The sequence below is a fragment of the Paroedura picta genome, chromosome 6, assembly GCF_049243985.1.
Source record: "Paroedura picta isolate Pp20150507F chromosome 6, Ppicta_v3.0, whole genome shotgun sequence".
Taxonomy (NCBI): Eukaryota; Metazoa; Chordata; class Lepidosauria; order Squamata; family Gekkonidae; genus Paroedura; species Paroedura picta.
Genome location: NC_135374.1, coordinates 96,912,050 through 96,926,967, shown reverse-complemented (window position 1 = coordinate 96,926,967; position 14,918 = coordinate 96,912,050). Strand labels below are relative to the sequence as shown.

General features: G+C 43.0%; 1 protein-coding gene across 3 annotated transcripts in view; it reads left to right on the top strand.

Annotated features, from left to right (window-relative positions):
- Positions 1-31: 31 nt before the first annotated feature.
- TPP2 (tripeptidyl peptidase 2) overlaps positions 32-14,918 on the top strand; it is a 42,442-nt gene continuing 27,555 nt past the window's right edge. For 2 of the 3 annotated variants that reach the window (XM_077343784.1, XM_077343782.1), the window contains exons 1-10: positions 34-446; positions 4,346-4,474; positions 5,666-5,761; positions 6,115-6,219; positions 8,000-8,124; positions 9,786-9,949; positions 10,855-11,009; positions 12,060-12,136; positions 12,960-13,087; positions 14,194-14,293. In XM_077343784.1, coding sequence (XP_077199899.1) covers positions 285-446; positions 4,346-4,474; positions 5,666-5,761; positions 6,115-6,219; positions 8,000-8,124; positions 9,786-9,949; positions 10,855-11,009; positions 12,060-12,136; positions 12,960-13,087; positions 14,194-14,293 — 1,241 coding nt within the window. In that variant the 5' untranslated portion in view covers positions 34-284. Of the gene's footprint in view, positions 447-4,345; positions 4,475-5,665; positions 5,762-6,114; positions 6,220-7,999; positions 8,125-9,785; positions 9,950-10,854; positions 11,010-12,059; positions 12,137-12,959; positions 13,088-14,193; positions 14,294-14,918 lie in introns of all 3 variants that reach the window. The other variant, XR_013232145.1, reaches the window with a different exon arrangement.

Below are 14,918 nucleotides of genomic sequence, written 5' to 3'. Positions count from 1 at the left end.
CCATCCCACACACATACATCCTTTTCCCGCTTTAAGGGCAAGGCTGAGCCGGAACGGCTGCCAGTGCCACTTGTGCTTCGCTATTGGCTGAGGCGCATGCGCCCGGGGTGGACGCGCAACCTCTTTCCCGTTCTTCGAGTCCCGAGGAGCGCCTTTCGCGACGCTTGCCAGAGCTGTGACGTCACCCGGGTCTGAAGCGCCTCTTGCCCCCTCCCTTGCCCCTGTCGCGTGTGTGCCTGGTCGCTCTTCCGTCTCCCTCTCCCTTTCGGCTTGTTTTTCCTAACATGGCGGCGGCCGGCGACGAGCAGTTCCCATTCCAAGGGCTTCTGCCCAAGAAGGAAACCGGCGCTGCCTCCTTCCTTGCCCGTTACCCGGAATATGACGGAAGGGGAGTCTTATTGGCCATCTTAGACACAGGGGTGGACCCCGGAGCGCCGGGCATGCAGGTAACGGGGACGGGGTGCGTGCTGTGGGGTGCCGGGCAGGGCAGGGCGGGTGGCTTGGCTTCCTTTCCCTCGCTTCTCCTGGGGCGGGCAGGCTGGAAAGGTCGGGGTTATTGAAGGACAGGAGGCGAGAGGGTGCATTGGTGATGGAGAGGGGGTTGCGCTTGGGGAAGCTTCAGTGTCCCTGGAAAGAAAGGGCAGGGGGGACGGGTAGAGGTCTAGGAGATCTTGGAAAAGAAGGTTTGCTTCTGTATTTGTTTACTTGACAAATGGGAAGTTTTAGGTGTGGATGGGAGATGCAGTTTAAGGCAGTAGTCCTGTTTAGTAAAAGCCATAAGGACTGTTTGTAGCTCCTTGGAAAGGCTAGCAGCTTCATGGTGGTTTTGGATTGAAGTCAGTGTCCAAGGCTGTGTTGCCAGTGCAGTTTGTGGGTTTTTTTGTGTTTGTTCGTTTGTTTTTTGGTGCGTTTTCTTTTTGCCAGAGTGGTGTTTTATTATCCAAGAAGAAGAAGACAACTGGTACTTCCTTGCAGTGCCATGCACAGATTTGCAGCACAGCTCCAAGCCCTGCTGGGTTGGATTGGAGTCGCCCTGCGTAAGAGTTTGTGGCTAGTGGTTGCTACTTCTGTTGTGTCAGGCTGCCTAATGCATCTGGTGGCTTTTACTGAGTCACATTGTAAGGGGGGGGGTCACAGGGCATGTCCCAAGGAGTTTATAAGCTGCATTCTGTCACTGAGGAAAAGGAAAGAGCAGTAGAGGAATAGAGAGGAAACATGCAAGCGTTTCTATAGTTTTTTTTCTTCTAGGGCAGTGGTTCTCAACCTTCCTAATGCTGTGACCCTTTAATACAGTTCCTCATGTTGTGGTGACCCCCAACCATAAAATTATGCAAGTGTTCTTTCACAGAAATTAAACCGAAATTGACCAATGGCGTGAAGATCCATTGTTCATGGTTGTATATAAATTGGATTTTTCCGGGGTTTCTCACTTCAGTTCTGCCTCTTGTCCCACCATGCCAATCTCACTCTTCCACTGCTCCAGACAGCTGCCTGCGGGAGGAGCGGCAACAGTACCCCCTCCCCCACCAGCTGCTCGCCCTGCCACGACCCCTGTGAAAGGGTCATTCGACCCACAAAGAGGTCCTGACCCCCAGGTTGAGAACCGCTGTTCTAGGGACTGTGAGATGTATCTTTCGGTTTTCTGTGAGTTTATGTGTGTTTAAAATACTTCTGACCATTTGCTTGTGTTGAAATGTATTTCTGTATCACCAGAAACATCTAAGAACCTTTTGTTGTGATGGAGTGTGGCAAGCTGATGTTTGTTCAGTTTATGTTGGCTTCAGTCATTTAGATATCATCCTTGTTGAATTAGATACAAAAATGAAATCCAGAAGTGTCAGTATTTTAAAGGAATTTGCTTGTGCTTTAGAAAAGGCCCAGTCAAACAAAGGGTAATGCTAGTGTTAGATGCCAAAAGCAAAAATAATGAACTGGGAGGGGTGGGTCCTAGTGAAGAAACAAATATAGAAATACAGACAATATGGCAATAAAATATCCAAATTGGACTTATATAGAGTCGTCTCTGTTCAGTAATTCTTTTATTCTTTTTCACACAAGTCCTGACACGTTTTGCCTTACAGCTTTTTTAAGGGACGGTTTTTATATTTAAGCACCACAAGCTAAGTTTAGCTATTGTATGACCTTATACTCTATCAAGAGATTCCTTAATAAGTTGAAGTTGGTCCTTAAATATAAAAAACGTCCCTTGAAAAAGCTGTAAGGCGAAACGTGTCAGGACTTGTGTGAAATAAGAATAAAAGAATTACTGAAGAGAGACGACTCTATATAAGTCCAATTTGGATATTTTATTGCCATATTGGTTTCCCAGTGTTAGATGCCAGGCATAAACCCATTCCAGAAACCAGTGCCACTTGGCTAGAGATCAGGCAATATTTTATAAAATGACCTTGTTTACTCAGTTTGAATAGCGTTATTCAGAAGTGTCTGCTAATCAGAATTACATCTTGAGGGAACACCTTAATTCATAAGAAACAGGAAGAGGACAGACCTTGTTCTGTGTGAGTTGTGGGTGTATTACATTTCTTGTCTTGTGACAGATTAAAGCTAGTGCTCATAATGGAGCCCAGTATTAGTTTCTTGTTCACTTTGTTGGGAGTGGTCCTCAGCAGAGTTGCTCCCATTGAAACCCACTAAAATAAATGAACTTAGATTGGAGTAACTGTCCATAGGAAATGTACTGCTGGTGTAGCAGTTTTTGTCCTGTAAAAGCATGGTTATATCTCATTTATGAGTCTTATGGTATTCCTATTGATTTTCCCTGTGATAATTGTTCCCATATCCAAGGATGCTTTTTCCTTGATCATTAGTGAAGAAACTAGTATGTGAAAATTATCAGTCCAGCAAACAAAAGGATAAGTATTGCACAAATTCTGTGAACTTCTAGAGAAAATGGATTGAGCTAGAGTACGTAGTTCTGTATTGTTAAATCTCATCCTTGGAAAAACCTGCTCCTTATCTGATGAGTTGTTGTTCAGCTCTAGTAGTTTGATTTTGTGTGGGCTGTGATTACTTGTGTGGCCTGCGATTATCTGATACACAGATTTAATAAGTTTTTTCCTAATCGTGTGGGTTATTTGAGGGAAAATAGCAATATGTTCTATGAAATCCCCTTTTTCGAGATCGTGATTTTTTAGTTTGAAGCACTATAGTATACATTTTTCCCCTGAGGGAAATCAGGTTCCCAACAAACAGTAATAGAAAATTTTATTTGCTATGCATGTTTATTGAAAATCAACTGTTGCTACCCTCAACATTAAAATTTCTAACCTGTCATATTTTCCTGAATTTTACTGGCCAGATTAGAATATTGTTAGTTTAGGTGGGTATCCTCTTATCATGCTCTTCCCTAAATAACATATATATTTATAAAAGGTATATGTAGTGGTCATTTGGGTGAAAATATGAACATTCCTGGCTGATGCACATGGTTAATTTTCTGATTTTCCACAGTGAATTGAAGCATTGCCCCAGTTTTATTACTCATGTGTTCTCTTGCTTTGTGTTCAGTTCTACTTATTTCAAGATAAAGTTTCTCTGTCTACCTTTTGAGCTGATCACTAATACCAAGAGGTTTTTCACTAACTTCAGATTTTCCCCAATCCATTTGATATGTCAGTTGTCCATTTTATTATCTTGTCATCTTAGAAAACTTAGTCATGGTATTATTCTTTCTTGTTAGGATCTGCCTCTGTTATGTCATGGTACTTATCCTTGCATGATGTTGATATTTGTACCTATGTCCCAGCTACCTGTTTCTTTGAATGTTACCTGTTCCTGTTCCATCTTTCTTAAACTGTTCCCTATCTGTAAGCCATCATTAAGAAATGCTTGGGTGTTCATGCAAGAGGAAAATATTTGTGTTGTTAATTAATACTCTAGGGTAAATATGTCATGGGTATTGTGTATTATTTGACCCAGCTTTCCTCTATTTTGAGACAACCTGAACTTTGCTGTCAGAAACTTGCTGCATTCAGATATAATGGCAAACTTTTAAAAATGAGAATAAGCTTTTGGAAGTGTTCCTTCTATTTTCTCCCCACCACCACCACCTTGGAAATGAGATTTTTCCAATCACAACTCATAATTTGTTGTTACTTCAGAATCATAAACTGTGATTGCATCTTCTCCGCAAACTAAACTATGAGTCTGAGGGTATTCCAAGCTTTTTTCTTATAACAATCCATGATTTCTCATTGTGTCTGAATGCATAACATTGACTACTTGCTTCCCAAATCAATTAGAAGATGTCTGAAATGGTAGCTGTCAAGCTTTATGGTGCATTGGTAGCATTAATAGTTGCATCTTCCTTGTTTTTCTCTTTTAGGTTACCACTGATGGGAAACCCAAGATAATTGATATCATAGATACAACTGGAAGTGGTGATGTAAATACCTCAACTGTTCTAGAACTGAAAGATGGTGAAATAATTGGCCTTTCAGGAAGAACTCTGAAGGTAAAGCATATTCAGAATTATGCCTCTTTGGTGTCAGCCTTCACTTGAATCTAGCAGTACCTTCCGAGGGTCAAAGATAATAATCACTAAATTAGAACTAATGTTAGAACATTAGTTTTATATAGATACAGTCTCTATTATTGATTTGTGAGCAGTATTTCCAGAAACTTATGTTTTGTAATCCTGGATTTTCTGTATCTCTTCAGAAATACACGAAGGCCACAGTTGTATAGTTCTTAAATTGTAGTGAGTACCATGGCACTTGGGGCTTCTGAATGAATGTTCATAGAACTGAAATGCGTGTGCATTCGTGAAAATCTCTGAAACCGATGTTCAATGGCTTGGGAGCCATATGTGCCTGTTTTGGTCATTCTTCCTCAATGTTGTATCCACCCAAGTTTTATTATAGTGAGCAAGGCCACTACCCCATAGGCTTGTGAGCTTGCATCCTGAAAAGAGATCCTGCCACTTCTGGGACTGCAGACCTCAGACCAGGAATGAAAGTGAAGGGCTTGTTGCTTCCAGGAGGAGAGTAGCCTGGTTGCAGAGGGAGGGGAGAGAGGTACAGCCGCTACAGCAGCTACCCATGGAAAGAACAAACTGGCCATCGTTGGATGTTGGTGATTTTACTCGCTTTTCTTGGCCAGCTTGCTATTTTCTGGGAGCTTTAGCAACCTTATGCTTTCACTTAAGCTGTTGCTTCTCACTCTGAGGGGAAAGCCCTATGCCTTAGTGCCGGATAAAAGGTTAGTGGTGGTGGGGAGAGACAACCCTATGTTCGCAGAAGGTAATCAAATTGGAAAGGTTATTGTTAGGTATCTATGTTTTGTAATATTGTGGGGGTGTATGTTTGTGAGGTGGTGCTCAGGATATGCAGAGGTCATCTGGCTCTTTTGGTTGACAGTAATTACAACTGTGGCTCTCCATGAACCGGGGAGTGAGTGCCACTCCCCTAACCCTTAATTGTGTACAGTTAATGCAGTCTGGTAGAGCCTGATCTCATCAGGTCTAAAAAGCTAAACAGGGTCAGTACTTGGAAGGGCAGGGGCAAACCACTACTCCTTTGCCTTGAAACCCCCTTGTTGGGGGCATCGTAAGTCAGTCATGGCTTGACGGCACTTCTCTCTCTCACGCAGAAGCGCGATATGAATAGTGTAGAAAAAGGTTTCTTAATTGTAATTTTTTTTCCAGATCCCAGCAGACTGGATAAATCCATCAGGGCAGTATCATGTTGGCTTAAAAAACGGCTATGATTTTTATCCGAAAGCCCTTAAGGAGAGAATACAGGTAAATACCACGTTTATTTGCTAGAGCTTCATCTGTTCTATTCTTGGTTCACAAATAAGCTATGCTCTGGATACGTTGTGGGGAGTTCTTTGTTTTCACTGTTGTGCTTTTGTCATTGCTGTCTTAATATCTTTGTACTTTATTGTCCCTTAGCCTTGCTTTCAGAAGTTCTTTCCCTGCACTAATCACAGGAGAGAGGGATGCTGTTGCAAATGTTGTGTCCTTCTGCAAGCCCTGGAGCTGCACCATCTTCATTTTTGCATGCCCTTAACAAAATGGGTACTTGTTGTGGGACTTGTCTGTGCTGGAAAGCATCAGGGTATGTTTAGAATGACCTTTATCATCTGTTCTAGAAAGAGCGCAAGGAAAAACTTTGGGATCCTGTTCACAGACTGGTGTTAGCAGAAGCCTGTAGGAAACAAGATGAATTTGAAGCAGCTCACAACTCACCATCGCAGGTTTGGACTAGTTACCATCTTAAAAGAAATGTTGTATTTTAAACTGCTTGGTAGTAGTTGCCATGATGGCCTATCAAATAGCCTTTTCCATACTAAAAAGATGGAAAATGCATACTTAGAGTGACTTGGTAGTAGTGTCAAATTAATTAATTTCTAAATCATAGTTAAGTGCTAGGTAGGTCGTAAATTGTTTGTCATTATTAGGCTTGTCCCTTCTGTCTTTACAGGCTATAGTTTTTGTGGTGTTATGAATTCTGATGGAATTGTTTTAGCAACTTCTCAGATTTATTTATTTCTTGAATCTTATTTTTGCTGAACTGCGAACCTGTATGAAGTGGAAGGCTGGTTTGCAAACCAAATCAGTTTGCTCATGATCCCTGCCACTTTCTACAGGGAGCGCAAAGCAGGAGTTTAAATAGCTCTGAGCCATTTAAACCAAACAGCTGAGTGACAGAGCTTTAAACAGCTACTCCCCATGGAGCTGTTTGCACCATGCTTCTTAGCTGTTTAAAGAGCCTTTCTTGGGCAGTTAGCTCCAGGAACTCAGCTGTTTAAAGGGTATTTCTTCAGCTCGCTAAACAGCTGAGCCATGTGAAGCAGTTTAAACATGAAAAGAACAGTACAAGGAAGCTTGAAACAGCTGAGCATTGGATGTCACTTTAAATCCCTGCTTTCTGTTCTGGCCAGGAACTGGCATGATACCCAGGAATTGCCTTGAAAGTTTTTGGAAGCCCATAACATTGGCATGAACCAGACCACAAAAAAAACCATCATGGACTTCCATTCCTGAACCATGAACATGGCAAAATTCATCATTAATTTTGCTTCATAGTTTTGTTCATTCCCATTCCTATTGAGGACTGTGTTCAAGTCAAAGTATTACAAAATGTAAGCCTTTTAATTTCAGCTTTTATGTTTCCTTGGTTTTTAGCCCCGGAATGACACTCGGAGGGGCCAATTGGGAGCCACTTTGCGGCTTCCGATTGGCCTCTTCGAGTTTTTTTCCTGACTCGTCCCGCCCCTTTCTTCGCCCACGTAGCCCTTATGTCTTTATTTTCACCGCTCCCGCGGAGCGGCTTACAGATATAGTGAGTAATGTAAAGCAAGTGAGTAATGTAAGGCAAAATAAACTTCAGGTTTGGTAAATAGACCTTTCCCGTCATCTCCTTCCATAGGCCCCTACACACCAACTACTGTCATCAGGCAGCCATCTGTTGGCTATCCCACCATTTGAGATTGTCCACCCGGCAGCCTCCATAGCCCAGGCCGTTCCCATCATGGCTCTAGTGCTGTAGATGTAAATGTTTTAATAAGTAAAATAAATACAAATCATTTCCACCCCCCCCCCAAATGTTTGAAGTATGTTCCCCAAATGCGGAGGGGGCTAGAGATTGGAATGGAAAAGGCACTTCCAGCCAGTGGCTTACACTGTGGTTCTGGAGCCGTAGCAACAGTCGTGGTGGTGGGGAAGGATTGGGTGGGCTTTGGGACATTGTTTTAATGCAGGGGTAGTCAAACTGTGGCCCTCCAGATGTGCATGGACTACAATTCCCAGGAGCCTCTGCCAGCTTTTGCCACGAGTCGACTCGTCAGGAGTGGCAGCCTGTATGATCGAGAAATAAGTAAATAAACACACATCCAGTCTTCAATTGCCTAGAAAACTCACTTATCAGTCGTGCCAGCACTTGACAGTCTATCAAGGCATATATATTTTTTAGCTCTCTTTAGCTGGATGTGGGCAAGTCTCTGCAGCCTACTTTATGGAACTCTTTATCTTTAGGAAAGTAAGCTGATGAAGGAAGAGCTTCAGAGTCAAGTGGAGTTGTTGAATTCTTTCGAGAAGAAATACAACGATCCCGGTCCTGTTTATGACTGCTTGGTGTGGCATGACGGTGAAACCTGGAGGTAACCGGTCTTTTACAAGGCTGTAAAATAATACACTCGGACCACCCCTTCTGCCTTGTGATTTGCTTGTGGCTGTAGAGGCTTGCCATAAACAGTAAACGCTTGAGTGGGACTGAATTCCTCCCCTGCCCGCTGCTGCCTTTGCATGAGGCAGTAGAGGAGGCACACTGCAGCAGAAGGGTGGGTAAGTTTGTCAAGTACAGGATGCCCAAGGAGTCTGTGCTTCATTTCGTGCACCCTGTGCACAGTTAAACCATCAGGCCTGCCTTCCCTGCGTGTCATGAAGCAAGGCGGGAGAGTGCCGTTCCTTTTCTGTGTCCCAGTTTCCTCGCTTGGATGCCGATGCATGGCAGAAGGTTTCTCGCTGTTCCTCCAATGTTGGATGGGGAAAGGGAGGTGCAAGCTGAGAACTTACTCCTGGATCCTCAGCTGGAAGAGCACTGCCGGGTAGCCTTGCTCCATTGTGTGCATATCGACTCTTACTCTCCATATTGCCTCACTCACTTCTGTCTTCCTTTCGGATTCACGGGCCCTAAAAAAAAGCCAAAGCCATTCAAAGTAAAGAAAGGGGGTGAACTAGGCCTATCTGTCAAAAACAGCCGCTTTAAATGATTCCTCTTCTTTGCCAGATGAGGAATACCTAGCTCTTTTTCTCCCCCAGTGGACTCCAACCTTACACATATATACATTTGCATGCACATGTTATGGGGAACTTTGCAATCCTACACAGAGTATTTCTCTCTTAATTTTTTCCCCTTTGCTTGATTTAGTAGGCCTTGAATCTGAGCAGCTGTGCCTAGGATCAGACTTTGATGGCAGGCACAGCAGTCCCTTCCTAGACCCATGTTCCTCATCCACCCGTTCCTGACAGTGTCCATCGGATGGTGGGCCCCAGAGGGATCCAGATGCCACGAGGGCAAGGGAGGGCCCAAACTTTTATTAGCCTGGTGTTCGGCCCTGTTTCAATGAAAAGCCAAAGGTGGAAGAGCTCCATCTTGCAGGCCCTGTGAACCCAGAGATCTCTGACAAAGCCCTCGGCTCTTCTGGGAGCTCATTCCACCAGATAGAGGCCAGGACTGAAAAAGCCCTCTCTCTGATCGAGGCCAAGCTGTGTGGGATTCTGGGTCGGGGGATGCATGAGGATGAAATGTAGCTAGAGGGGGCCAGGTTATTCATTAGACCAGCTAAACTGCATAGGCATCCAGGCTCAAGGCTTAATGTATCTTCTGCTTTGCTTTGTCCAGTAGTCCTATTCTGTTTACTTAACACTGCTGAGCCATTTCTTTTGTTTCTGCTTGCTTGCGATTCAAGTAATTTGCCAAAACACTGGCTGCTTTTATGCTGTCACTGGCTTGCCCAAGCACTATGGCCCTTCATCAAAATGCTGATTGGTGCATGGGAAAGTTTATTGCTTAATTCTAGGTCCCCCTCCGTTCAAATCGGGTATGGTAGTTTGGGGACAGGGTTGCTACATAATTGGACATTTGACTATATGGGGTCCAAGAAAGAACGGGGGGCCGTGGCTGACTTGCATTGGACCAACTTAATGGTGGTGGACTACGTTGGGGAGGCCCTGGATTGCAGAAGGTAGATGCAAATGTCTGTAATCTTCCAGGAGAGGAAACTGGTAACTGAAGGGAATTTGGGTCTCTCCTCCATAGAGCATGCCTAGATTCAAGTGAATCCGGTGACCTCACCAATGCTACTGTTTTACGGAACTACAAAGAGGGTCAGGAGTATGGATCTTTTGGCACTTCTGAGATGCTGAATTACTCTGTCAATATTTATGATGAAGGAAACCTGCTCTCAATTGTCACTAGTGGAGGTAAGCATAACTCCCTAAAAAACACTTCTCAAGTCATCTTAATTTTCTTATAATAGAATATCTTGCCCTACTGTGGAAGTTCACAACAGGTAATATTTAAGAACAGTTAGATAATCCTTAAAATAAATATTCAGTTAAAAAATACATTTGTCTTAACTCTTGGCTTCATGGGCCCACTCCCTGATTTGAGTTGTCATGTTCATGTGCAGCTTCACAAATGGCACATTTTGACTACCGCAGTGCACTTTTTCTGGCACACATGGAAATGCTCTCTTGATGTAGAGTTAGGCAGAAGCTGAGAGTGATGGCCTCAGATAATACATATTTTAGAAGGTGGGCTCCAAATCAGACACTTTAGAAACACTATTTGGAGTTACACTGAACAGATTTTTCTTTGCCACCCAGCAAGCCTTTAGATTTCGATCTTATACAAAAGAGCATTTCATACAATAATTTGACCACTGAGGAAGACCCCTGGGTGTCGAAACATGTTTGGTCTGCTCTGTCATGTGCAGTTAAATATGTGTTTTTTACTTTGTTTTTAATATATTGTTATCAGTGGAATTTTGTTTAATAAATACTTGTAATGATTTTTTAAAATAATAAATTGGAATTTACTCATAAGCCCCTTCACACGAGTTGCCTCTACTGGCCTTAAGAGTGTTTCTATGATTGCATAAGCAAACCAGTCAGGGAATTCCTGTGCTGTCTGCAGGAGGCTGGAAGGATTTTTACTTGTTGTAAGAGGTGCAAATTATGTCGACATGCTTTTGTCATGTTTCTCCCTAGACCGCTAATGATTCAGAAGAGTATGTCATAAAAGAGCATATAAACTGGCAGATCGGGTTGGCCAGATGCACATGTCCCTTCTGTCGTAGATCTTTTTAATGTGTATGTCCTTTTAGGAGCACACGGGACACACGTTGCCAGTATAGCTGCGGGCAATTTTCCTGATGACCCAGAACGAAATGGGGTGGCACCTGGTGCACAAATCCTCGCAATCAAGATCGGTGACACCAGACTCAGCACAATGGAGACAGGCACCGGCCTCATAAGAGCTGTAAGTACTGGCTGCATTAGTAGGTTAATATATTGCTGCATGACACACAGCGGCCGAATCAATTTCTGGAGTTGTGGAATGCAAGTAGAATCTTCTCAGGTTGCTTGTTACGTCTCTGCTCAGTAAAGAAACAGTTAATCATTGGAATTGAAGTAACAAGTTAGGGTCACACTTGCATGTATAAGGCCGCAAAGGTCTCCTTTAATACTCTGCTCAGCTTTCCGTATATGGCCAAATCACCAACATCAACATATGGCAAGCCATTAAAAATCATTGTCATCGGTTTTTAAAGCACAGATGTCCAACTTTGCTAGCAGAAAAACAAGGCAGGGAGGCTCAGGGGAGGAGCTTAGCTAGTCAGGCTGCTCAGGAAGAGAGCTGCATACATCAGCTTCGTCTCCACTTTCCTGTAGCATGTATATCAGCCAGGAAGAAGCTAGAGCTGAAGCACTGTGACTCTTTTAGAACAGAGAGAAGTACCAACCACCTAGGAAACTTGACTGTCAGAACACCTGACTGTCACTATCCTCATAGTTCCCTCTTGGAATGTCTCAATCCTGTTCTTCCATGCACCCCGTTCCTCCATATACCCCCTTCTGGGGTGCCAGCCAGCAAAGTATGTCAAGTTGGGTCAGAAGTGGCACTGTGTGTGGTGCTTTCCATCTTGTTAAGAGTTGTTCTTGCCCACTAGCACTCTGTCTAAAGTGAGAGGATGCCGCAGAAATCTCTGGTGCATATTGATGCCTCTGAAGCGACTTTGCATTGCCCAAGGATGGGGGCAGAGGAGAGTCTCTAACCTTGTTAAAGGTATCACAACAGAATCAGAATCCAGTGGCACCTTTAAGACCAACAAAGATTTATTCAAGGAGTGCCTTGAATAAATCTTTGTTGGTCTTAAAGGTGCTACTGGACTCTGATTCTGTTGTGATACTTCAGACCCACTTGAATCTATCCTTTTTAAAGGTAGTGACATTGTGGCTTGTTGTAAGCAGGGGATGTTATGGAACACATTGAAGTGTTGATTGATCAAGTCTTAACTTTTTAAAACAGATGATAGAAGCAATAAAATACAAGTGCGACCTTGTGAACTACAGCTACGGAGAGGCAACACACTGGCCAAATGCTGGGTGAGTGGATCTTGTTTTTATTAATGTTACTCTGTTACTTGCTAAATCTTCCAGCCTAGAATATTGGATTGAGCATCCAGTGTGTGTCTTTTGGGTAGTTGTGAGCTAGTAAGCAAAGGAAGGAATTGCAGCAAAATAGCTTCCTAGAAGTGTCAGCTAACCACAGATACCTGAAAGAAGCCCATGCCTCCATAACTGAGGATTTTTGGTCTATAGTGCTGTTGTTGGGCCTACACTGAAAAAGCAGGACAACTGTTTGATTATTATAGTCCACAGGCTTGAAATTGTTTGTGTAGGCACAATCTCTGGGGTTCAAGTTGTCCACTTAGTTAAAATATGCATGTCACATTTGTCCACAGTGTGGCTGAAATGGTTTCAAACAACATCAGCAAAAGTAAAGTGACTGGCATGGAAGCTGCAATCAGCAGCTGAAGTCATTACAGTATGTTCCTGTCTAAAGGAGAATGAAAATAGTGGAGCGCTTGTCGAAATAAGTGCGTATTTTCACTGCTGCCAAAAGGAGCCCAGAGAGGGGGGCATCCCAGAGACCGAGTAGGGGGGTACATGGGTAGACAACACAGAAAAAGATCCCTCTTGTGATAACTCTCTTTGCTTCACATAGAGAAGCAAAATAGAGGAGAGACTGTGATGAAGAATTCTGTGTTCAGGCAGGGCAATATGAAAGGAGGAGAATTAGTTGATGCTTTTTTCTTGTTCTAGAAGTCAGCTTCTCAAGTGTATTGGGATAGCTATGATTTTTTTCACAAGAATAATAGAATTGCTGAACCGCTTTGTTCTGGTTTTCTTTTCTTCTTTTCTTTAGGAGAATATGTGAAGTGATTAATGAAGCCGTGTGGAAACACAACGTAATCTATGTTTCAAGCGCGGGAAATAATGGGCCATGCTTATCTACGGTCGGATGCCCGGGTGGGACTACGTCTAGTGTCATAGGCAAGTGTATTTTTTTAAAGCTGCGCGTGAATCAGAAGAGAAGAGAATTTTTATTGTTACATCTTTCTAATAGAAAGTTTAAATAAGACGTGCGGTCATTGGGACCCTGTTCTCACATCACCTGGGTCTTCTCTGAAAGTGTGGGGGAGCAGTTTCGATTAGGGTTGTGGCACCTGTATTTCCTGTAGGGATTTGCAGAGAAATGGCAGTAGTATTGTATGGGTTCAGGTATATTGAACCTGGAAAACATTGGCATTTCTCAAAACCATTGTGGTATTCAGATTAGGTAAATATTTGGGAATGCCAATTTTTTTTTGCTTCTTTATACCCTATGGGGGATCATTATAGTCAGTGAGGCCCCGGTGCCTTGAAAATGAATTAAATAGTCACACGATCCCTGGCAAGGCCCTTTCCTACCCAACTTTATAAGAGGGTGAGATCTTCAGTAGAGCTATTGACAATGTTTGCATGGCTCAAGAGATGCCCAAATGACACTAGTTCAAGCTGTTCAACTTGTCTCTGGAAGCAAACTGGTAACTAATATAACTGGGCAAATGTTGCAGAATATTCTGTATACCTGGCCTCACTCAAAAAGCAATACTCATTATAATCTCCATGGGCTAATGGGTGACTCTCGCAAGCACTTTTTGCCTGAATGGAAGTAAAGTGAAAGTGTTTGCCATTAACTGATAATGTAGGAGTACCTTGCTCATCGCTGTCAGTTGAGGATCTGGGAGAAAAAGCCAGATCCAGGTGCCACTGGTTTCTTTTTTTCAGTGTATATATGCATTTTTAAAAGCCCAAGCAGTGCCTGGATCAAATGGGCCCAAGTACATGAATAATCTTTACATTATTAATGTTGGTACAGTTTGCTTTTTGCAAAGTGGTGCATAATGTAATTCCGTAGACTGCTTGAAGAAGAAGAAACCATTCTGTGTAACTGATTTCTAAAATTAAACTGCAGTGTTCTCAAATAAGCCACAATTGTCAGAATCATTAGTAATCTTTAATGTCTAAACTGTCTCTTAAATCTATCAAGAGAGATTCTGGAACACTCTGTGGCAGACACTAGTCACTCAAGCTTAGAAACATGTCTGAATTTACAGGTGTTGGTGCTTATGTGTCACCTGAAATGATGGTTGCTGAATACTCGTTGCGAGAGAAGCTACCTGCAAACCAGTACACATGGTCATCTCGAGGGCCTAGGTAAGTAACATGTGTTTGCTGGGGGGGGGGGGAGATTGCATCATGTCATCACACAGGAGACAGCATTTAAATATAAATGCAGCACATCATCAGGCAGGGTGTGAAGGAGGGATGTGTCTTGTCAATTTTTATATCAATTCATTGGTACAATGTGTATCTAATTTGAACTTTCACCTGCCCTGACTATTGAATAGACCAATTGCCACAGTGCTTTATGCAGATGACATGGTCATTCCCATTCTGATGTAGGCCTTAGAAGACCCCATTGGACTCTCAGCGGATATTGCAAGGTGGAACAGCAAACATAAACTTCTAAGAAAACAATGTCTTTGCCCAGCCCTGATATTTACCAGGTGTAGTTTTTCAATCTAGCTCATGAAGAGTTCAGATAGCCATGTTACTGAGAATGTCCTCCAAGTGTTATCAGCTCCCTTGGGATTCTTTTACTTGAAAGGGGGCTACCATATGTAATTAAAGTCTTCCAAGACAAGATGATAGCTCAGCTCAAGTGTGGCTCACAGCTGTTTTTCTATAAAGGGTTTTCGTTCCCAGGAGACCGTTCAGTCTGCTTTTCCCAGATGCATGTTTGACATCCCATGCTACATTCCCAGTGCCCTTCTCAGAG